This window comes from Mirounga leonina, unplaced genomic scaffold (assembly GCF_011800145.1).
Source record: "Mirounga leonina isolate KUSES-001 unplaced genomic scaffold, KU_Mleo_1.0 Mir_153, whole genome shotgun sequence".
NCBI lineage: Eukaryota > Metazoa > Chordata > Mammalia > Carnivora > Phocidae > Mirounga > Mirounga leonina.
This window is the reverse complement of record NW_023270387.1, coordinates 23,467,754-23,492,259: the sequence shown is the minus strand read 5'-3', so window position 1 is coordinate 23,492,259 and position 24,506 is coordinate 23,467,754. Positions and strand designations below refer to the sequence as shown.

Below are 24,506 nucleotides of genomic sequence, written 5' to 3'. Positions count from 1 at the left end.
ATGATGGGGAAAACGGAAAGAAATGTCCTGGTGTTCAGCATTTCCGCCGCCCCTGCTTTAACCTCTGCTGATAGGTCTGGGTACAAAATACCTACCTGGCTTTAGCGTCTGAGGAACTGGGTTTGCGTGCCTGTCAGACCACCGTACTGGCCTGCCTGTCTTAGCAAAGTCACTCAGGGGACCTCTGTGAGCCTCAGTGTCCTCACCTATGTGATGGAGATAATACTGCAAACCTGGTCGTTTTCAGGATCATGTTAGAGTATGGGGGAAAAGGTTCTGTAAAATCTAAGATTCTGTTCTGACAACAGTTCTGAAAAATCAGAAGCTGGGAGGCAAGTGAAATGAAGATAAATTGCTTAGGCCCCAATTAACCAGCATCTCCAGGGTCTCTGGGAGGGAGGCATCAAAGGCCCATGTGTAAAGTCCAAGTAGAGGAAGCTGGGATTATATTATAGCAAGATGGAGCACGTTAGATATTTTCCTGAGTCTTCTTGAGTGGGGTGATCCTGGGCCACGTTGGCACCAAAAGCCTGTGGTCCTGTCATGAGGATTTTAGTTGATGGCAGAGCAGGAGTTTGGCCTCACTCAGAAGTGTAAGATGGGAAGAGCCCTTAGGAGCGCCTGTGGCCGTCTGAAAAGCTTTGGGGCTGAAAGGGACCAGTTCAGGCTTTCCTCCTGAGTAATATGGAAACGGGGCTCTGTGTTTTTCTCTGTATTTTTCATGACAAGGAAGTCACACGGTTCTGGGACATTCAGGACTTGTAAAACGTGTGGTGTGGTGGGAGTCAAGTGTAATCATCTACATAGGAAATGATATGAAGCATGTGACATACTCCGTAAATGGCTTGAAAGGATCATGTCAGAACTTTCAATTATTCTTCAAAATACTCTGTTGAGCTGTCCCTTTTTATGCAGGAATCTGAATCTCCACAGTTAAAACATCCTTTTAAATCGTGGGAGTGTCATACATTGAAGGGCATGTGGATGACGAGGGTAAAATGCAGCTTTTGAGTTTTGGCAAGTTTCAAACATCTAGAAAAGGGTCTTGAGGCCCAAATTACAATTTTGTTTTGTGCCATATTGACTCTGAAATGGCACTCTTAGGACCTTTTGAAAACCAAATGGCATCTTAAGCGGGTTGGATCCTGGAGCTGTGAGGTGTTGTCGTGGCAAGACACATTTGAGATGATATTGCTGCAAAACAGGTTTCCCCCATAGCAGACTGGAGGGTGCAGCATAGGTCAGAAATTAGTCTATTCTGTTTTAAACAAAGAGCCAGATTCCGGAGATGTCGATTTCCATTGACATCTCAGGATCGGATTTTTGCATTCATTTTTTCTTATTTTCTCTGTTGCTTCCTTGTACCTGGGAAAATTGCCAGATTCCGTCTCCTTGCTGTCTCTCAAAGCATTAGGAAGTAAAATCGTGGTTTTTTTTTTTTTTTTTTTTTTTTTTAGTCTTGATATTTTACAAGATACTTTTTAGTTCTGTCCAAGTCACCAGTCATGTACTGAGCACCTCCTATGTATTAGGCTCTGGTATTTTCACACATATTTAATTTAATTTAATCCTCCCTGCAAGGTGGGGTGAGAATCCTGGGTAACGAAAGAATGCTCCATCTCGCTGCTCTTGGAGACCTGTCCTCGTGCACCTTCTCTTGCCAGGGCTGTTGGAAAAAAAACACAGAATTGAGGAGTCATTCTGGCAGAGTTCACTCATTCAAGTATTTCCTCTTTCAGGCCATTTGCCCAATGTGTAGGGTAGGAGATTTGAACTACTCTAAGTAGAGAGCAAGAAAACTTAGCTGCACGACCCAGGGGGCAGTTCTGCTTTCTGGCTCAGATTCTGGAACGGAAGAGCCTCTCTGGGTTTCCCTGAACACCTGGAATTAATTTGGGTTTTGCTCTGACTTCGAAACATTTGCTGAGGTGGAGGATGGTGGAGGGCGTAGGAAAGAAATAAATCCAGTGATTAAAAATAGCTTTGCATGTCAGGTGCCTGAACGGATTTGGGAACATGCCTGCAATCCCTTTTGTCTGGCAGGTCTGAACTCCGGCGCTGCCGAATTACAACCGCTTTCATTTGTTTTTCCTGCTCCCCTACCATGTAATGGTCAAGGGCTCATTGGAACCATGTGTGAGCCTGGTGAGTCACCAAATCCTCAAGACTTCAGTGGTAATAATGTGTTAAAACTCCTAGTGGGGGATGGGGCAGGGGTGGGTGGAGGGAAGAAGGGAGAGGACTGAAGTCACTTCCTACAGATGTTCGGATGTTCAGAAGCCCTCTCTGCAGGCATCTTTCCCAGGCCGGGCTGCGGGACCCGGGGCCGGTTTCCCCGGTGCGGTCGGGAGCATGCTTTGCCTGGGCCTGGGGACCATCTCTTTTGTTCCGCGGTGGCTTCCGTCTGAGAAGGGGCATCCACCTCGGCGGTGGCATGTTGTACCCAAGCCTATGTGCATTCCCTGGTGGCAGTGTGCATTGGCAGCAGGTCCAAGAGGCTGTAACTGGACGCTGGCTTGCCTTTTGGGTCAGCCAGGTCGTTGGAGGGCGAATTGGGGATTTTTCTGTGCCGCTTCTTCTCCCCTCTTTGGACTGGTTTTTTTTTTTTTTTTTTTTTTTTAATTGGCGGGTGGCTTGTAGGAGATTGGGTATTAAGAGGAGGGCGGAAGCCTGGTTGTAGGTTTTCCTAACTCATAAGAGTCTCTTTCAGAGCTCCTGGTGTCCCCTGACGTGGGGCAGTGATGGACTATTGGGTAGGGATGGGTGGTTCCAGAAGGTGTGCCAAGCCCTATCTTGTTCTCTGCTTGCCGGAGTGCAGTCCTGCCCGTCCCTCATTGCTCTGTCCCATCATTAGGTCTGTGAAAACAGAGCTGAGGGCCTGAGGAGGCACACTGATTTCCCTTCTTTGCACTAACCTCAGCGCAGGGGCTTTGTGGATTAGACCAGCTCCCTCCGCTGGAAGGCCTGCCTGCCAAGTTTCTAGAGCCTATTACAGGATTGAGAATCAGGCGTGTGGGAGAAAGAGGACCCTGACTGGTCTCTTGATCCCTAGTTCCAACCCACCTGTCCATGAATGAGAGCCAGAGCAACAGACATGGGGTTGGAGGGCGAATTGGGGATTTTTCCTGTCACACTCTAATGAGATATTAGGGTCTTCAAGGGGGACGTCCTCTTAGAGGCCAGTAACAACTTTCCAGGGACAGTGAACTCTGCGGTCAGAGGGAGCAGCCCCTGGCCACAGCTATTTTTCTATTTCTATTGATCTAAAGGAGTAAAGATGCCTTCTTTCCCACACTGGGACTTTCTAGGCAGGTTGGCACTGCCCTTTGGCTGCTTGCCAACGTCCCAGCCTTTTCTTGCATACTCCTAGTTACAGTTACAAGTTCATGAACCCTTAGGAAGAATGATCCCTGTGGTCTCTGCCTGTAGGTCAGGGGAGCCCAAGGGACTGGCTTTCCATCCTGATTTGGGCTCCTCTCTCTCTGATCCAACTTCCTCACTTTCCAGATCATAGCAGAGTGTTGCTCTCAAACAAGCTCTGTGGTTCACATGGGCTGATAAATAAAATGTAGACCTTGATGTAAGCACTGTGGAAAGTAATCTGAAGGCTTATTCTCCTTTTCCATCGGTTTATCTGTCTCTTGTCAGCTTTCCTATTATGATCCTCCTTTATCTAGAGAATGTCTGCATGACAATAAAATGTTTGTGGGTGAAAGGACATGTGGTCTGGGATTAGCTTTACAGTTCTTCAGTGTGTGGGGAAGGAGATGAATTAGGAACTGGTAGTGTTGATAGAGCTCAAATACGATGTCATTGTACTCTTCCCTCTACTTCGGTGGATGTTTGAAAATTGCGATAAGGAAAATTAAAAATGCTATTCAACATTAACCTAGAACCTATTAATAGACTTCTTTTTGGCAATGCACTGATTAAGTGACTTATCCAGTGTGATTATATTAGTGGCAAAACTGAGATAAGAGCCCATGGATTTTTGACCAACAAGCCAAGACAAGCCCCGTGCACGCCCCACTATGTCTTTTTCCCTTGTCTTCAGAATTCTCTTTCCAGTTGGGGCTATTGTTCTGTTTCCTCCCGGTATGAACCAGAAGGCTTCTTCTTGATTTCCTTTCACTTTAAGAAATATATTTCAGTAAGACTTAATGTAACTAATTAACCTTATATTATGCGCACAGTTGCCCGTCAAGGTGACTCAGGGGTGAACACAGACGAGGAAGGAAGCCAGGTTGTCATTTAATCTGTGTCACTTTGTATGGAAGGAAGGAAGCGTTGCTACCCATAGTCCCGAGAAGGGACAAGATTACAGTTGATTCTGTAAATGGCGTTTAATTATGTCTTTATGGGGCTAGCCATATGAAATTCTGGATTTGTTCAGTCCAGGAAAGGTTTTGTTTAAGTTTTTAATTATTTCCTCAAATGTATCTAATTTTCCAACTAAGAAATAAAAGTCCCATTTTCTCCCTCTGAGTTGTAAAAGTTTTAGTGTTCTTGGATCTCTGATCTATTCCTATCTGCTGCAGCAGTGGAATGGAGTAGAGAGAGCTTGAGTTTTAAGAGTTGAAAGACTGGGGTCCAGCCCTTGGCTGGGCCCTCCTGGCCCTCTGATTTTACACCATACTTGATCTCTCAGAGCTTTGCTTCCTCATCTGTAAAATGGGGATCCCTTAGGACCTCCCGAGGACCCTTGGAAGTTTCATGTGTGGTGGTATCGTGAAATAGTATTCATGAAGGGTCTTAGTGGACCATAAATTGGTTTTCAGATGTCAGGCATATTATTCATTCTTGGTGTTTCTTGCATGCTCCTCTTGATTGGGACAGCAGCCGCCCCCCCCCCCCCCCCCCCCCCCCCCCGATAGTATCATCATGGTAACCTGCTAGGGTTTGGCCAGTTGGATGGTTGTGCAAGACTGGAATAATGCACCTGGCATTTCTAGTTCTTAGCTTTGTTTCTCATCACCTAACTCTCAGATCCCAGACACTCCACTTTATTTTGTAGTTTATTTGAGAAAGGTGAGGGGACAAACATCTTAGGTCAGTAAGGCACTGTCCTGACTTCTCCCGGAACAAACATCACTTCAGGCATAGATTCTATGTAACATGGTTGATATGAGTCATTCGGTTCCAAACAATTGAACAGAATGGCATGAAAAGTCACATGAAAACGTTCTGGACGGGTTCTTGGACATTGAACAGCCCTTGACCTTGAGTTACATATAAGTGGATTGAAACCACAGTTCTGCATTTGACTTAAAACATCCATGGGGTGTGTATAAACTTTTGTTCAGGGTCAGGCCACAATGCAAAATGAGCAGATGTTTCCATGCATTCAGAATGGCCCTGGTTCGTTATGCCCCTATTAATTCAGGGAGTGCTCCCAGTTCGTTTCCGCCTCGATACTGTGTAGTCTTGGTAAGACAAGAGTTTGGGACTGTTATTCATTCACGAGCTTCTGTACAACTCTTTTCTCTGAAACTTGGGGTGATTCTTATAAATATTAACTCACATTTAGGGTCCTGAGGGATAATCACTGGGCAGGAAATCCAATATGCTCGTAAATGTTTTCAGTTTCTCATGCATTGTGTTTAGAGTCTCCGCTGTATTGGCATAATATATCTTTGGGTCAGGTTCTCAGCCTTTTGAGACAAATGTGTTATTTGAATTTAAGATACTGCAATTACAAATATTAACACAAAGACAATTTTAGTACTTGTCCATGAAATACAGTTAGTGAATTTCCGGGGGGGGGGGGCACATTGATTAATTTCTAGATGCCGTCCCTAAAATTAGAAATATTTGGTACCTGATGCAAAAATATTATAACAGACCATGAGATAAAACATGGCAGGAATAACAGAGATGCCTTCTTGGGCTAAACTAGGTCGGATCCTCCACCTGTGTAATGATTTCATTATTGTTGTTGATCAGTGTAATTAACAGAACTGCTGCGACCACACCATAGGGGGAATTTTTGTGTTCATATTTTCTATGAAGGGGGTTTAATCTTTTAGATTAATGTCTGCTTTCAAATGTGATTATCCATCATCATTTAAATGCAATGCCCAGGCTACTACTGATAAAGACAATCCTGGCTAATTGTTCACTCACTTAAGGAGGGGGGTTTGCATTTTTTAAAACCAGTGTTCCACACTGTTTAATAAGGGAGAAAAGCTCTGACTTTTCCTGTCTGAATCCTTTGGGTCCAAGGGCAATGACACGCCTTCTGAGCTCATCGTGTCCAAATGCAGGTGTCCCAAGTGTGCGGGGTTCGCCTTCGCCAGCCGAGCTGGGCTGTGAGCACTTTTCCAAGAGATCCAGCAGCCAGGGGCAGAGCTGATGGGCTCTCTGCAGCTGCAGCTGATAGCATGTGGACCAGGCTTTCGGAGATGGCACTGAGGTAGACAGGCAAAAGTCATTCCAGCTGCTTCTCTTGGAGAGAGTGAGTGAGAGCCTGGAAGGGCCGGTTCCCTAACCGGAACCTGCATGGAGCGCTGTCAGCCCCGCAGTCCTGTCCAGACCATACTTGCCAGAGTGTGTGGAGTTATAGGAAGCCGACTCCAGGAAACCTCTTTCTCAGGCTTTCTCCTGTCATCCTTGGCCTTCACATCACCTTAGCATCTTCTGTGTAGAAGATGCCTGGGGCCTCCTAGCCAATCTCATCCTTCAGTTCCAGCTTCTAGCACAACCACTGCTTGTGCCTTTGGCCTGGCCTGTGTTTTCCACATGTGTTGGCCTGGCCAATTTCCACCATCAGTAAAGTTCTTTTCATCGAATCATAAATCAATGGCGGGAACAAACACACAAAACAAAACCCACACAGTTCAAGTTCATGAATTTGTGTTGGACGGGAGTGAAGGGGAAGGGAAGTTGCCTCAAATTTGGAAAACAGTGAATTCACTATACATTTGTTGATTGACTCCTGTGTTCTGCCCTGTGCTAGGAGGTGGGGGATGCTGCCGTTATCCCTTGCAAAAGGAGTGCTCTTGGGTGAAATAAAAAGTCCCTTTCTCTGAGGTAACACTGGCTTCTACTCTAAGTGGAGACATTTCTGGACCTGGCACTTGGCTGTTCACAAAGGGGCAGCATTGATGTCTTTCTTGGTGACTCATTTGATGATTACTCCATTGTTTGAAGGGCTGGATGTTATGTAATCAACATTTTATCCCCTCCCCCCGTTTTTCCCTCTTAACAATCTGGGATTTTCCATCATTTTGTCAACCTTCCTGGAGGCATGTTGATTTTTCCACTAGATTACTAGATTTTTTTGGGCATGGCCCAGGGCTGCCCAGAGTCTCCACTCCCTAGAACTTCAGATTCACCCTCGGTGGCAGGGCCTGGGGAGCAGCTGCTGTGAACCCTTCTGTGCTTTTAGGCCAGAGCTGGACTCCAAGCTGTTTCCTGAGGGCATCACTCAAAGCAAACCAGAGAGAAAGTGCTTTCTTGCAATGTAGTTTCCATTCATTTTGACGTTCAGAGACAATCTATTTGCCCCTGTTTTCAGAGATCACCAATTGTCATCTTTTCCCTTCTATGTTTCCATTTCATTCAGCCAGTAACACATATTTATGTCCAAGAAATTTTTTTTTTTTTAACTGGTCAGGGCATAGGGATGGCTAGTTGAGGAACTTCTCTAGTAGCCATGCCTGGAACCCAGCCATTGTATAAGTCAGTTTCGATTGATACCCTCAAGATCCAAGGTGAGGAAGAGGGCTTCTGGAAATTACTACAGCAAAGTGTTATCACTGCCTGAAGATCATGCGATGGCTCATCGGAATTCTCAGGCCATTTCTTTGCCTATTAGCTTTTTATGGGAACTTGTGCCTGAGGTGAATGCTGGGGATTTTTAACCAGAGCCACATTTATGTATCTTTGCTTTGAACATGTCTGCAAGTACAAGAGGGATTGGGCATAGAGATAAAAATACAGATGGATGTCGCAAAGGATGACACGTTCGTGAACATGTAGATTTTGATCCCTCACTCTTCCTCGCCACCTACAGAAATCAGGTTTTAGAGCCACTACCTCCCGTACACGCTTCAACTTCGTCCACTTACATGACCTGTATCACCATCTCCCTAGTGAAAGCCACCATCATCTTTCACCCAACGATTTTTTACCAAGTCTTCCACATCTACTCATAGGTACCTCCTCAGTCATTCTTTACAGAATAGCTAAGATGATCTTCTCTCTCTCTTTTTTTTTATCCATTTTTATATTGTGGTAAAATACACATAAAATTCACCACCTGAACCATTTTTAAGCATATAGGTTGGTGGTGTTATGTACATTCATAGTGTTGTACAACCATCACCACCATCCAACTCCAGAACTCTTTCCATCTTGTAAAACTAAACCTTTCTTCCCATTAAATAACAACTCCCCATTCCCTTTCTCCCTCCAGGCTCTGGCAGCTACCATTCCACTTTCTGTCCCGATGAATTAGATTATTCTAAGTACCTCATATAATGTGTCTTTTTGTGATTGGCTTATCTCACCTAGCCTAATGTGAAGGTTCATCCATGTCATAGTTCATGTCAGAACGCCCTTCTTCTTTAAGGTTGAATAATATCGCATTGTATGTATATATACAACATTTTGCTTACCCATTCATCTGTTGATGGACATTTGGGCTGCCTCCACATTTTAGCTATTGTGAACGATGCTGCTGTGAACAGAAGTATACAAATCTATCTTGAGGACCCTGCTTCAGCTCTTTCAGGTATATCGAGAACGCCTAAAACTCAACAACAAAAACCCAAAAACTTTATTAAAAATGAGCATAATCCTTGAATAGACATTTCTGCAAAGGAGATACAAAAATGGCCAATAAGCACATGGAAAGATGCTAAACATCATTTGTCATTAGGGAAATGCAAATCAAAACTACAGCGTGGTACCACTTCATGTCCACTATGGTGTCTTAATAGATTCCATGCCTCTCTTTCCACCTCCTCTCAATCAGCTGTCCTCCTGGTTCCTCTGCTTCAGCTGCATTGATATTTTTGATACTAAAATTGGCCAGGTTTCCCCTCCTCCCCCCATTTCATAAACTTCATCTCTGCTCCTCCCCTTGTCTAGGACCATGGTCCTCTAACTTGGGTGGTCATCAGGAGACCTGGATTGTGAGTTAAAAGCACAGATTTCTGGGCTCCCCCCACCCCTTCCCAGAGGTTCTGATTCAGGAAGTTTGGAGTGGAGCCGAGAATTTTGAGAATTTGCATTTCTAACAATTTCCAGGTGATGATGATACAGCTGGTCTGGGGACCACACTTGGGAGAACTCTGGTCTAGTGTGTTTTTTCTTTTTTAAACTCGTATGCATGCTTTAGATCTCAGGTCAAGCATCTCTTTTCTCCTAAGGGAGGCCTTTTCTGATTCCTCTGGACTTTCGGGAATTCTTGTTCTATGTTAACATCTCATCTTATGCTTCTCATGAAGCCCGTATTGACGTATTTGAATGTTCAATTGTGTTACTAGTTCTGTAATACCTAAATCCTCTGCCAGCATCTTATCTCCAGCTCCATGAGGACAGAGATCATTTCTGTCTTCTTCACTGCTTGCCTCTCTAATTCCTTGCACATAGCAAGTGCTCAGTAATGATGTGTTGAATGAATAAATATTGTCATTTCCTTTTCATGGAAGTAGGTAGCAACATTAATACTCTCAGTGAATGTGAAGGATGAGTAGGGACTATGAGTGAATTAGTAAAGCTATACAGAAAGAATAAGCATTTTTTTTTTTTTTTTTGTCAAGGATGCAAAACATTCTAAGCAACAGTCAGGTTTTTCTTTTTTTTAAGGGCCTAGCACACTGTGGAAAGCCCCCCAAATTTTACCTGCCCTGGTGAGGATGTTAGTACAGTTATTTCTCAGCTTGCCTTCTTCAGGCCATTCATGCCCTATTATCTTTTATGGGTGGTTAACTACCTATTAGTTTTTTTTTAAATTGAGATGCAATTGGCATATGTTAGTTTTAGGTGTACAACATAATGATTTGATATTTGTATCTATTGCTTAATGATGACTGTCGTGTCTAGTCTTCATCACCTGTGCTATTTTTTATTATTCATATGATATATTTTTTTTTCCTTACAGATATGGAATGTGCTGATGTCCCTCTATTAACTCCAAGCAGCAAAGAAATGATGTCTCAAGCATTGAAAGCTACTTTCAGTGGTTTCTCTAAAGAACAGCAACGACTGGGAATTCCAAAAGGTGTGTTTTGTTGATGGGAAAAGAGAGGGATGGAATCAGACTTTCGGGTGAGGTTAGTTTTCTCAGCTGTAGATCTCTACAGACATCATGACTAAGCACACTTCGGTCAGCCCCTGCAGATGGTTGCAGACGTCTGCTAGAACAATCGTAGACCCATGCCAAGCCTTCCCCATCTCCCAGCTTTTGACATAGCCATCTTGGTCGTAGGACAGTGGTTCCCAAACTTGTTTGCACACGAGATTCAGGAACTTCAAAAAATTCCACAGCCCGGGCCATGCCCCAGGCCCATGAAGTTGCAATTCCTGGTAATTGCAAAGCACAGTCAAGCTTGGAAAACAGTATGAGAGTCATTCTGGGCCATCACTGGATGAACTCAGTGAGCTACATTCCTTGGAATGTAACTGATTGCTCTTTTCTTTACCATGTGCTTTGGTGAAATGTGTTTATGCTTGGGTGTTCTCATCTGAAAGGGTTTATTCAGGAATGTAAGGGGACGGGAGTTGTCAAAAAGGACAAATGACTGGAGAACACTCAAGCCTCCAGCAAGCAACGTTTCCTGAACAATTGAGAGCAGAGAGAACACTTTTCTCTCGAGTAAGAGTATCGCTATTTGCTGCTTCCAGCCCAGTCACACCCACATCTTAGAGTCTGTGACTGCACCTCCAAACCTTTTCTCATGTATATACTACTTCCCCACAAAACTCGTCTGACAGCAATGCCCAACATCCTCTTAGGATCACAAAGCAGAATCAAGTGAATTCTGACCCCTGGGTTTTGTAGCATCTCATAAAGTCATCTTCTAGGTCGAAGGGGGCAGAGTCGGGGTGCGGGGGGGACCTGGACAGCAGATGCGATGTGAACAGCACAGCCTGCCTGCCGTCCTCTGAGCTCCGAGGGCACCACGCTGGTGTAGTCGTGTTCAACCTCAGCCACGCGGGAAGAGCATGTCTTGTCTGTTCTCAGACGCTACTCCACACTTGCACAGCGTCTGGTATAATGAAATCAGGCGCCTGATAATGCTGTTATGACTAAGGACCATTTGAATGGCTTACTATTACTAGTTGCTATGATTATGACTAGCCATAGTTAGCAAAGATAAAAATGATTAATTCTAATGCCTCAGGTCAGTCACGACAGGGAAGAGCAGGGATAGGTGAGTGCAATCTCCGAATGCACGTGACTTTGTTCTTATTGTTATGAAAGATGTCATTCTGTTCCTTGGTCCTGGGCTTAAAAAAAAAAAAAAATCTCATAAAGTAAGGCAGTGAGAGAAGAGATTTATGAGTCTCTGTCTGAATAGAAGGTGGAGACTATTCCTGTATTACTTTGTGGCTGATGGTAGTGATCTCCTAGCTTGGATAGGGATGTTGAGTGTGAGGGGGAGTGTTACAGAAAGTGCCCCGAGACATGCCTTTACAGGCTGGTGCTTCCTAAACCTGTAAATCAGAGAACATCCTCAGGTGAGTTCAGATCCTTCAATGTCCTCGCTTGGGCACGAGGGAAAGCCTGACCTGCTGGATCTTCCTTTGATCTTTCTCCTCAGACCCCCGGCAGTGGACAGAAACCCATGTTCGGGACTGGGTGATGTGGGCTGTGAATGAGTTCAGCCTGAAAGGTGTGGACTTCCAGAAGTTCTGTATGAATGGAGCGGCCCTTTGTGCACTCGGGAAAGACTGCTTTCTCGAACTGGCCCCAGACTTCGTTGGGGACATCTTGTGGGAACATCTCGAGATCCTGCAGAAAGGTAACAGGGTGGGGACAGAGCGAGGAGGAAGCCATGTGGGGTTGTTGCAGCAGTGGGTGGGGGAGCAAAGCCCAGGGCAGGACGTCAATGCCATTACGTGTGGGTGTCCGATCACAGCGTATATATGATCTCCGGAGACACGTCGGGCAGGCATGGAGCAGGTGCTCAATAAATGTCAGTTTCTTTTATGTATTGGAGGTTCAGATTTTAATATTTCTCAAGATTGCACTCCCGAAGCTTCTCGGGATGCAGAATTCTGATCCCAGTCCTTACCTTAGACTCATGGGCTGTTCGAGCAGTGTCAGCAACCAGCTCCCAAGACAGATCGTTGGTTTTTGGTTTTTGTTGTTGTTTTTTTGGTTGTTGTTTTTGTTTTTTGCCCCTGACCATCTTAATACACATTCCCTTGATCCATGGCAGTGTGATACCTGTCCACCTCCACAAGAGAGCTTAGCTTCTCAGAGCTAATTGCTAAGACTGGCTTCTCTGCCCACTCCCGGGGGGTGGGGGGATTGCTGCAATGTGGGCTACCTTTTTCATCTGCAGCAGAAGTGGGGGTTGGATCAGGACACCGTGTTGCAACCTTGTAATGACATGGCCTCCCCTCCCAGCCTCTTCCAACCTTTTTGGACCAAGTGACTCATGTACCACAGTCCTGGCTGAGTATAGAAACAGCAACAGGCGGCAAACCTGGGTGTTTTTGCACTTATTTTTCTGAATTTCTTCTTAAAATAAATTGCAGTTACCAGCAGTCCTCGGTGGCCTCCAGCTGACTGTAAGCCTAGAAGCTCGTTGCCCTCTCTGACCCAGGCCCACCCTTTCCCTGTGGTCACCAGCTCCAAGCTTGGACGCAGATGCCGGGGGGCAGGGAGCAAAGCTCCAGATTAGCACTTTTGTTCCATATAATACCTTCCTTTGTGTAAGGATATTTTCCACTCCGCAATGCTCAGGAGAGCCCCAAATTAGATTCCTCTGGGCTCAGAAGTGTTATCTTTCTTCCTTCTCTTCAGCGTCTGCTGGAAAATAAATAAATAAACACAGTCCAGAACTAGGTGAATCTTGCTGAGGCTGCCTCCGCTGAGGACTGCAGGGCACAGGCTTCCCGAAGCACCGACGGGGTGTCCGCATTAACTGCACAAACACCCACTCCTGTAGGTTGACATGAGTGACCTGTTTATAGAGGGAAAAGATAGGGCAGGCTTATAACAGATCTGATGTAACTGTTGGCGTATAAACACAACAGTGGATTCTACCGGACTGTGTAACCCAAACATATCCCACTAATATGCTCTTCCCCTCTGTTTATCTCCATGGAGCAACCAGGTGTGTTGGAGTGTCTGTGATCACAGTTATGACTAATAACTGTAGAGCAGCTCCTTGTTTCCCGAGTGCTTTCCGATGCATTTTCTTTCTTTCTTTTTTTTTTTTGATTTTATTTATTTATTTGAGAGAGAGAATGAGAGAGAGAGAGAGCTTGAGAGGGGTAGGGTCAGAGGGAGAAGCAGACTCCCCGCTGAGCAGGGAGCCCGATGCGGGACTCGATCCCGGGACTCCAGGATCATGACCTGAGCCGAAGGCAGTCGCTTAACCAACTGAGCCACCCAGGCGCCCCCTGATGCATTTTCTTGTTGGATTCTCAAAACAGCCCCGTGAGATAAGAGGACCAACAGATGAGTTGGTGTCCTCATCTGTAAAATGAGGGCAGATTAGGTGGTTTCCTCAAGATCACTCATTTCCTTAAAGTTGGTCTTTTCGATTTAACTTCCTGCCCTGCGTTCTTTGTATAACAATATGGACTCGCAGGGGTGGGAGCGTCTGGGCCCCTAAGACAGGTGTGGCCTACCTTCCTGCAAAGGAAAAGGTTTAAGGGAATTTAGGCCAGTCGGGAAATCATTGAGAATGTTGGAGGACAAAAGTCCTGTCATCCCACCCATTTGCTACTGGGAGAGGCAGTAGGAACTGTCTCTCTTGAGATCCCTGAAGAGCCCAGCTCGAGGTTTGTATGGAGGCTAAGCTTTTGTTCTGTAATTAAACTAGAGCAACACAGCCCAGAACATAGCTCTTTGGGGTGGGGTGGAAGGCCAAAGGTACAGGGATGTTTCAATCTGATAAGCTGCTAAAACAAAGTTTAATCATTTTATCTCAATTGGGAACTGTTTTTCTGTGCAGGTATAAACTTGTTTTCCCAGCAGCCTCTGCTCCCAACAAGCTATCAGATACCCAAGGAAAAACCCAAGCCAACACTCCCTCTGTATGTCTGAGTCTTACAGTGAAATAGAATCAGAGCACTCCATACAATGGTCGAGGTCACACCATTGGATTCCAGGGTAATGAGAGGATCCTTGAGCTCACCTTAGTTCAGTGGAGATCCTGTCTGTGCTTTGTTAGCTGCACCCACATTCCATTCTCATGCCAGGGGGAGTTGGCATCTGGTTGCCAACAGTAGTTAGTGATAACTTCTCTGTCTTCACGTGAGCCCTGCCATAGCCACCAAATAGTCACCTTACCAGTGTCCAGTTCTTCTCTGGGCCTACACTTGAAATCTGGGGGTGATGGAAAAAAAAACACAACACAAAAACCAGACATCTGTTAGAAGTGGGGGCTCTAAAATCTAACTACCTAAAGATTGTAATGTATTTCTGAAAAAAATTTTGGAACCAATCAGTTCAAGTGTTGGGGACCAATTCGGGTAACTTCCCAAGACGTCTCAAAACCTCTGATGGTAACGTGGTGCACGCATGCATCAGAATGAGGGTGGGATGCCTTCCCAAGCCTTAGAGATTACTCACTGGTGCTGCTTCCAAGATATTAAATCCCATTTTGCAGCTACTGAAGTAATAGACTTAGCCATACTTTTGTGATCTCATCTCTAGACAAGGCCCCAGTCAGGGTAGACTCAGACACCCGCTCAGTTAATGAACATGCCGATTTCTTAGAAGAGGGACTGAGATCATTGCAGTCCTTGTGTCCAAGGTCCTTTTAGGCCAAACGCTACTTGCCTGTTGACCTCTTTGCTTGGTTCTCTGTCCTGTTACAGAGGATGTGAAACCATATCAAGTGAACGGAGTCAACCCTGCCTATCCAGAATCCCGCTATACCTCGGATTACTTCATTAGTAAGTTCATCGTCCACTCTTCTCTCGTTTTGCTTGCTAGCGTGGGAACCTAGGAAAGGATTCCTGTCCCAGATGATCTCAGGCTCCTTTGTGGTAATTCTGTGGAAAATGGTATTTTCTTAAATGTGGCCTCTTTGTCATTAATTTTGTTATTCCCACGAGGCATGAGGCTTCAGCCTATTTACCTGTTGGTATTTTTATTAACCTGCCAACTCCTACACACCAGGATCTCTCCCGATATCTTCAGCATGAAAATCATGCAGAGGGACTACAGCTTGACCCCCGAACTTTGATCTTACTTGACCCTGCGTACCACGGTGGCCATCAGAGGTTGGGGTTAGGGACTTGGTTGTGGCCCTTGTTCTTTCCCTTTTTACTAGTAGATATGACAGCATGTCCTCTGATCCTTCCTCAAGAGTGTTCCATGAAGCTTCAAATTCTGTTACAGAAAATAAAGCCTTCTCCCTTATGGTAGGTGATGCCTAACCTTCACGGAGAGGGGGCCAGAATAAGAGAATTAGGGGAGGGCTGTTCTTATCCGACGGCCTTGCTTTTGAAGGGAGTCTTGAGCAGGTTTGTTTTCATTTTACCTTTTTATTTTATTTTGATTTTTACTCTAATAAGAGCAATGATATTAAGTACTGAGAGAGCAAGGGCTTATTGTGTACCAGAAGTGTCGGTAGGCACTTTACATATATACTCTCCTTTGCGCTTCTTCACAGCGCTCCGAGGGAGATTGCAATCATCCCTATTTTAGAGATGTGTGAATTAAGCCAGAAGAGGGAAGTGTCTTGTCCAGGAAGTATCTTGTTAAGTAGTGGAGCAAGGTGAAACACCTAGGCCCTTCTGACTTAAAATATGTTCCTTTCATCCTGTAAGGTTGTCAGCTTGTTTTCGTCTTGTGGGGCTGTTGTGAATGGCGAAGACCTGCCTGTTGTAGGTACAAATTGGCGCTCTCTCCAACAGCACACGTTCTCTGTTTCCAGGTTATGGTATCGAGCATGCTCAGTGCGTTCCTCCCTCGGAGTTCTCAGAGCCTAGCTTCATCACAGAGTCCTACCAGACACTCCATCCCATCAGCTCGGAGGAGCTCCTCTCCCTCAAGTATGAGAACGACTACCCCTCGGTCATTCTCCGGGACCCTCTGCAGACAGATACCTTGCAGACTGACTACTTTGCCATCAAACAAGAAGTTGTAACCCCAGACAACATGTGCATGGGGAGGACCAGTCGTGGTAGGTCAGATTTCTTCTCTAGAAGCTCTTGGGTTTCCAAGAAGTACCTGACTTTGTGAGTTTTTCAGGTCCCATTATTTTTTTCTTTGCTATTGGTCCTGTGCATGCCTTAGTTTCAGCCTTTCCATTAGAATGTCTAGATACTAAGAGCTTTCCAACATGGAAGTGTTGCCAAGTCCGCCATCATGACGAAGACTGTGCGTCCATGGTGGAATTGGTGTGATGACCGATCCCATTTCTTATTTGGGTAAAATATTTTATGAAACGATAACTCTAGTTGAAGGTGGTTGTTTTTTAAGGTATGATTTATCTTCTGTGAGAGCATTTTGCTTGGGGAAGACACAATCTGATAAGAATGGTTCAGGTGACCTTCCTGGAAAGCCCTTAGCTTCCCATGTAGCCTAGCGATCCTCCCAGCATTGTCCTGTGTCAGACTGCAGACATGGGCTGGCTATCTGAATGACCTCTGCTTCTCATCTTGGGCTCTCTAGCCTCCTGTGACTTCTTTGGTTTGGGAAGATACAAGATGGTTAACCAACGGTTTATTTGGAACCAGTCATCAGCAGTGTGGTGAAAGTGTGTATTTAGCTAGAGGACCAGGGAGAGAGGTGGCCAGAGGCTTCCAGAAGGAGGTACTCTTGTTGACATGACTATTATGACAATGATAAAATATTCACTGACAGTGAAGTAAATGTTTCAAAATAGAGCTGACTTTATAAAGCAAGAAAAAGAAAAAAGGAAAAAGGTGAAGTACACCCAAATTTAAGATCAGAACATGAACGCTCAGAGGTGCAGCCCACCTCCTCAAGTGTCCAGATGTTTTGTGTCTGAGAGAAGTACAGTCCTCTGTAAGGAGGGATTTGTTCATTGAGGAAGAACTAGCCGATTTCTAGAGAGTTGAAAAAAAAAAAGACTTTTCCAGTGGATAAAGGGGAAAAAAGCTACGAACAGGAAGAGGAACAGGAGAAGCTCATCTGAGTGGTGCTCTGAGGCATTTGGTCTCAGGAGTCGGGCTTGGCAGGCCTCGTAGTGATTTCTGCTCAGGGATGACCCTGCGCTCCTCCTCTGAGTCTCTCAGAGCAGAACCCAAAGACATCTTTACTTTGAAGAATTACTCTGCAGGCACCAGGGGCCATCCACGTTGTCATCTTCTTCGAGCTTCAGCCTCACGTTTCCTCCCAGCAGGCCCTAGGAAGAGCGGCGGGCCCTGCGGAGGGAAAGTCCCTAGCAAAATCTGAACCTGCAATCTTCCTTCTTAGGGCCCCAGGGTGTTTGTGTGTCAGACCGAAGGGGATGGGTGGAACCAGTTTTGCCTTCCCCTTTCTCTTTTTTATTTTTGGATGCATGTCTATTTAAATACATACACACATGTATGTGTATTTTTTTCTTTTTTCTTTCTTTCTTTTTTTTTTTTTTCAGGCAAGTCAAAGCAACAAAACTACTTTCTTTCTCCTGGGGCTTTCTGTGCATAGACGTGATGAGGCCGGGGCTGAGGGTTGGGGCCGGGCACGGTGTCACTCGGGGAGCTCTGCCGTCAACTTGTTTCTAAATTGCGTCTGGCTTTGCTTTTGCGTGATCGTCCCTTCTCCCTCTCCTTCTCTCGGTTCTGGGTTTGGGGCCCCACCATCCTTCCAAACCCATGTCAGTGACTGGGGACCAGATAGCAACCTGAGCAGAGGGGCAGGAGATGTTTCTCTCTGACCCCGTTCCCCCTCCCTCCGAGCAAACTGACCATTGGCACTGGAGAGGAAGCCCTTGTTGTTCCCAGCTGCTGTTTGCATTTTAGAGGTCCCGCACACCTGCCCTTGGACGTGCGGTGAGCGGTTAGACAGAGAGCATGACTGCTAGTTGATGATTAGTAGTAATGATCGCAGTGTCCCTATACTGCATTATAGGTTACAAAGTGCTTCTGTGTCCCACTTCTTTGGACTCTGAGTACTGTCTTTGTGTCAGGCTGTCCAGAGCGTTGCTGGGGAGGCTACCCCGTCTACTGTGTAGCGTGCACTCAGGTCTGTTTGGTGGAGTCAGACGGCTTTGGAAGGCCTTGCTCTGAGACAGTTCAGAGAAGCCGGCCAGTGGGTGTCTTAGAGGACACAGGCTTCCCTGCCTGAGCACAGTAGCATAACTGAGTGCCTAATCCAGTTGGATCCAACCCATTTTTGGAGAAAATACCCGTAAATGAAGGTTCCCAGCTCCAGGATTGTGAAATAGAGCTAAAATGAAAGCAGCCTACTGCTATAAACCGCAGCTCTCAACAGAGTTACATTTGGCTCATGTTTGAGAGGCTGCCAGAGGGTGGTTATGGCCTAGTTTAGTGCCCTTGCTTCTTGGGGCTCCTTGGAAACTCAGCTCTCCTGCTTTGGGAAGTTCAGTCTCCATGCCCTCCAAATAGAAAAGTGACTGATAGCGAGAGAATCGTTTCAGAGAGATTGAAGTATAAATGCTGCCTAAAGTATTGGTGACTTGCTGGGGTGTTCTCCACGAAAAGATGAATTCTCTTTCTTAGGCTGTTCGTGTGTTTGTCTCACAGAGAAGTTGAATGACCATTAAGATGGGTAGCTGGTCTAAGCAAACGCCTTTTTATGAGATGCCGCAAATTTTCCTTGTTCTGTTAAAAAGAGGCTCTTGCGTTCTGGTTGTAGGCTGTTTTCTTGAGTCTTTTCATGTGAATTTCTGGAAAAGACGATTCTTTCATTTGTTATGATAATAAAAAACTTACAGATGTGCCAGTGGACGGGGTAGGCGGTGCCAGTAACCCATGGAGCTCTTAGTTTGCCTTCTGGAGATTACTCTTCTTTGGATGATTCGAGGAAGGAATGAGATTAAGTGGATAAATAATTACCTTTCTGTTAACAGCAGTATTGGAGGGGGGTAAGAGGTTCAGGAAATCTTACAACAGTGGCTTTACAAAAAATATATATATTTAACTGAATACCTTTTATCTTGGATTTTTTTTGCTTGCTTGTTTAAATTTTATGAGCAACGTATCTTCCCTCCTAATTACTGTATATTTAATTTTGGTTTAGACACCATAATTAAATATTTGAATTCCACTGTTTTAGCCAATCCCCACTATTACAAAGGGGAGAATACACCAGAAAACCACCAGTATTAGCTTGTCTCGGCCAACCGTATTCTGGGTTTTAAACTCTATCGTAGACCAGCCACCCCTGAACAATTGAGAGTTGACCTAGTATTTCTACACACACGTTTGTCACATCCATTTGCCTCTTGGCCAGTGCTGACCTGAGGTGGTCATGTAGTCTCCTGTGATTTAATTTAGGTTGCCTGAAAAGTATCTGAAAGGGGAACATAGAAAATATTCCTGTGTGCTTTTCAGCTTTTAGATAACATTTATTTTCCTCCAAATTATTTATTTTTTGGGTTCGTCTCCCTTTTCATGGCATTTTTGCCAATGGAAATTTCTCTAGGAGCTCTTATGCAATCGTAGCAGCTGTTTATAACCTGGTTTGGGAAATTAATGAACTTGCATGATCTTGTGGTCAGTTAAGAATGCCTTAAGCAACTCATAGAGTAAAGGATTTCTGACATTGCTATGGACCTTAACTCTTTAATCAACTCCTTTGTGTTTTATTGCCCACACTCCCCCACTGAAGTATAAATTCCAAGTACAAAGTTGTACTTGGAGAGGATAAAGAACATGGATTTTTCTATTTAGAAGAGCTATAGTGGTTGTTTTTTTTTTTTAAACCTCCTGGAAAAAGCATCTCATTACTTATTTCTCTATTTGAGAAGGCATGGAGGCAGGGCATATAATTCATTTTAAAATAGTATTTGGAAAAAAATGCTAAAAAATAACACAAGTTCCAAGGTCAAGGAAGTTCAATCTGCTCTTAGCCTAATGGAATATTTTTTCTTATGACCAAAATATTTTGCCAGATTGGGCCTTTTGAAATCATCTCATTGGCCTGAGTGGGAATAGGGAGTTGAGCCTCACACTGCTGCGATTTCTTCATCTCTTCATTGAGTCTAATACGTCAGCCAGAAATTCCGTAATCTCAAGTGTGATTCTCCACTTTTGGATTTCCGGCTCTAGGAATCTTGAGGCCCCAAACCCTGCTGTCTCCCTCTGACAGTATGAGCCAGCATGCAAGGAATCTCTGTCCTAGGCCTGTAACACAAGACAACACAGTGGCAGTGGGCCCTCGGATTGCTTCCCTTCCCCAGAGTAAAGCCCTGAGCTTCCGTTTCCGCTGGCCTCTTCTTCCATCCCTCCTGCAGGTCTGAGTAGCAATCCGTCCTCACAAAGAGGGTTTTTACAGTTGTCTTTTCCCAATCCCTCCTCCCCTGCCCTCTTCCTACCTCCTTTACCTCCAGGTAAGCTCGGGGGCCAGGACTCTTTTGAGAGCGTGGAGAGCTACGATAGTTGTGACCGCCTCACCCAGTCCTGGAGCAGCCAGTCATCTTTCAACAGCCTGCAGCGCGTCCCCTCCTATGACAGCTTCGACTCAGAGGACTATCCAGCCGCCCTGCCCAACCACAAGCCCAAGGGCACCTTCAAGGACTATGTGCGTGACCGTGCTGACCTCAACAAGGACAAGCCTGTCATTCCTGCTGCAGCCCTGGCTGGCTACACAGGTAGGCGCCCTGCCCCTACCTCAGCAGCCTCTCTGTGCTTGTCGCCATGGGTGGGCTCTAGAAGGCACCATGCGCATATTCCTAGAGACTGAAGTCAGCCTCTTTCTTTTTTGGAGGAGTGGGGAGAAGAAGATTCTAGGAGGTCTGGGCAGTCTCTCACACCACTCTGTTTGTGACTGGCCATCAGTTTTTGGAAGTAAACAATATCATTCTATCCCAGGGGATCATTTCCAAGAGTGGTAGGAACCCCTTCTCTCTCAAGGGCATCACTGAATGGCTTATACTCTAGATTCTTCTGTAGTAGAATTCTCATTAGGCTAGCTGTTCAAATGGGAAAAGGGCCTTAGTCACATTGTACTCTGTCCAGATCCTGGCCTCTGTAGGAAACCTGTTTTGTTTTGTTTTTTTCTAACTTAGCTTTATTATTGATTTTCTTCTAGGAGTGAAAGTTCTAGCGGTGGTGAATGAAGAAAGAGCATAGGGAAAGGAAGATGTATGTTGAGAGCTTAGGCTTTGACTGAGAATCTGCTAATAAAACAATTCATTGTCTGAATGAGCTGTTCGCATGGGTGCAGCTTAAACTTGGAGACATGTGACGAGTGTATCTGAGAAATGTCCAAGGAGCATTCATGGGTTGACTATCAGATGCTTTCTGTAGGGTTATAGTGTTCTCTAAGAATTAGGAATTGTGTCGTGAGTGGAGCTTATTTTAAGCTTTGATTACTTGGCTGTGGTGTAGGCCACTACTCTCTTCTAATTGACCCCACCCTGGACAGGTTGACATGTGGGTACCCTTTGTGTGGATGGAGGCAACCAGTCCTACCTGTGTTTCCAGGGAGGTACCTGTCCGATCTTAAGAGTGTGCTTGGTCCTTATTCTTGTGTCAGGGAAGTCTCAAGATTTTACTAGGAAAGCCAGCTGAGCTTTGAGAACAGCTCAAAAGCTTGGAGAAATTGCTCCTTCAGAGATCAGGAGTGTGCCTTTTATGCTGCATCCCACATAGCTCCTAGGGCAGTGCACTGCATGAAGAGGGGCTCAGGAATTACGTCTGTGTTTTGAGGTAGCAACAAGGTCTCTATAGAGAGTCAGGACCCAGAAAGGCACGTAAAGGTCCCCTACCCCGTTCTTTCTACTGGAACCTCCCATAGTCTTTGCTTAAACGTCACTAGTGTGTGGGAACGTGCTGATTTTCAAGGGAATCCTCCCCCATCTCTGGACAGCAAACTGTTAGAGAAGTCTCCCCTTTCCATTAAGGACATCTGGAATAAGGAAAGGCAAGTTCAGTCTCTTTCAAGATGTGCAAGAGTCCATCCTGGCTCCTGTAGCTTTAGCTCCTAGGTATTTTAAGCCCTGGACTCCAGTTGGATACTGATGAAGGAGGGGAGAAGTGCAGCTTAATCAGGGGGAGAAAGGAAAGGCCAAGGAGCCTCCAGCATGACTCTGTGGGCTTTGTAGGTGGCGGCGTCTCTTAACTGGTTGTGCTTGGTTCTGTTCTCGTGGTGCTCTGCCATTTGCCGTGGGTAAAGGCCAGCTCGTCTGCAGTTTCCACCAAGTCCTCAAATTGCTTTGTCCTTATTGGAAGTATTTCCGTATTCTCTCTGGTATCATGTTCCCTATAACCACCGGCATCCACAATCATTGTTCTTCCCTCGTGGCATCATTCTCTCTTAGCTAGGTACATCATAATGAAAAGTTTGCTACTTAGGGTGGTTTTGTGGATAATGAGACTGAGTAAACTGACTTTAAGTTCTAAAGTCTGGGTTATGGCCAAAGAAAGCCTTATGGTTGAGGTCAACCTTCATGGGATAAGATTCTGGTAAGGATCCCTGGCTACACTGCAGAAGATCTAGAAGTTTCTGAGAAGGGTAAAAGCCTGGTCTCCACCTCAGATAGAAACCCCTCTGAAAGTGTGACATGTATTAGTTACTGCATTTTCTATGTGGGAGAAGCCTACAGAGCTAAGAGTCTATAAGAGTGACTTAAAGCATTTTGACTTAGATGATCTTGGTCCTTGAAAGAATTATCTGAGAGTTGGGGAATCTTTCCAAGTGTCCCAGTTTCAGGGCGAGACAGGGATGAATCAGAAATTCTAAGAACTAGGGACGAATATGAAATACAAATTAGAGACATGAACTGCCGTCAAGATAGCCAACACCAGTGTGCTACCCGAGTCTTCTCTGGCAATCCAGACTCAGAGCCAAACAGATAAGAGCCCCAGAAAGTTCTTTCAGCACAAATATAGGTATGTCCTAGAGGTCTGAGTTACAGTGGATGTCACCCCTTATCTAGATGGGTTGTTTTTAAAAGGTGCTTTCATTTTCTCCCTCCTCTCCCCCCTCCCTCCCTCCTCCTTCCCCCCTCCCTCTCTCCCTCCCTCCCTCTGTCTCTCTGTCTCTTTCTGTCTCTCTGTCTCTCTAAGGGAATAAAACATTTAGTGAGTGGAAGAAAAGGACAGGTGACTCAGTTAAAGGCCTCAAAGACTAAAGTAGTCCCTTATATTAAAAAGCACGTTTTTTGTTTTTTTTAAAAGATTTTATTTATTTATTTGAGACAGAGAGAATGAGAGAGAGAGAGCACATGAGAGGGGGGAGGGTAAGAGGGAGAAGCAGGCTCCTTGCTGAGCAGGGAGCCCGATGCGGGACTTGATCCAGGGACTCCAGGATCATGACCTGAGCTGAAGGCAGTCGCTTAACCAAGCGAGCCACCCAGGCGCCCTAAAAAGCACGTTTTAAGCATCTCACCATCCAGTGTTGCTCTCTGACCCTGGGGATGTAACTTTTCACACCGTCTCAGATGGTGGTAAGAACAATAGCCCAGAAAACAGAAGTCCCCTGGGCCACCCCCCCACCCCCCCAGCTCTAGCACACTGTGTGATTTAGGCAAATTTACCTTGTACCTTTTTCTACTTTTAGTGAAGTGGAAGTGTTCATCCTTATCTTGGTGGTGGGAGATCTGTGAGAATGTAATTTAACTAAATCAATTAATTAAACAAATGAGTGCTAGACATTGTACTAGACATGGGGTGCGGGGAGCTCAGTTATAACCAATCCATTGTTTCAGCAAATGTTTCTGAGCACATGTTGAGTGCAGATAAGGGCCAGTTGCCCTTGGGGGTTCATTATCTTGTCGAATTCAAGATATTATAATTGTCCTTAGACTTGGACTGGATTTTCTTCATGCTGTGGTCTGAATGAAGCTCAGGATTTGTGAGGCACGTGGGGGGCAGCCCAAATTTTGGTGACGTTTTCCCTGGGCTCAGTGCCTGTTGAACATCTGTCCACACTGTAAACTAATTCTACGTGGTGGTTCCTTTGCCCTTGCACGTTCACTGTGGTCCCTTATCATTCCAGGTATATCCTAGGGAGTGGGGGTAGGGATGGAACATCCTATGCAGCCCTCTCCACCAGCCTGGGAGCATGCGGTGCCTGGGATTCCTAGAGATGGGGCTCTGACCTTACACAGACATGTTAAGATGAGCTGAAGTTTGGAAAAGTGCTTTGGAAAGTGGAAAGCATTGTATGAATGTTGGCAAACTTTTTATTTCTTATAAAAATTAGACCTATTTTCTGTCTCAAGTTCTGCCTC

At 45.3% G+C, this 24,506-nt stretch overlaps 1 protein-coding gene across 3 annotated transcripts in view; it reads left to right on the top strand.

Annotated features, from left to right (window-relative positions):
• The window catches only part of ETS1 (ETS proto-oncogene 1, transcription factor), a 116,395-nt gene that overhangs the window by 72,739 nt on the left and 19,150 nt on the right, over positions 1 to 24,506 (top strand). For 2 of the 3 annotated variants that reach the window (XM_035009280.1, XM_035009281.1), the window contains 5 exons: positions 10,109 to 10,228; positions 11,772 to 11,972; positions 15,010 to 15,087; positions 16,074 to 16,322; positions 20,661 to 20,921. In XM_035009280.1, coding sequence (XP_034865171.1) covers positions 10,109 to 10,228; positions 11,772 to 11,972; positions 15,010 to 15,087; positions 16,074 to 16,322; positions 20,661 to 20,921 — 909 coding nt within the window. Of the gene's footprint in view, positions 1 to 1,477; positions 2,146 to 10,108; positions 10,229 to 11,771; positions 11,973 to 15,009; positions 15,088 to 16,073; positions 16,323 to 20,660; positions 20,922 to 24,506 lie in introns of those variants that run through there. The other variant, XM_035009282.1, reaches the window with a different exon arrangement.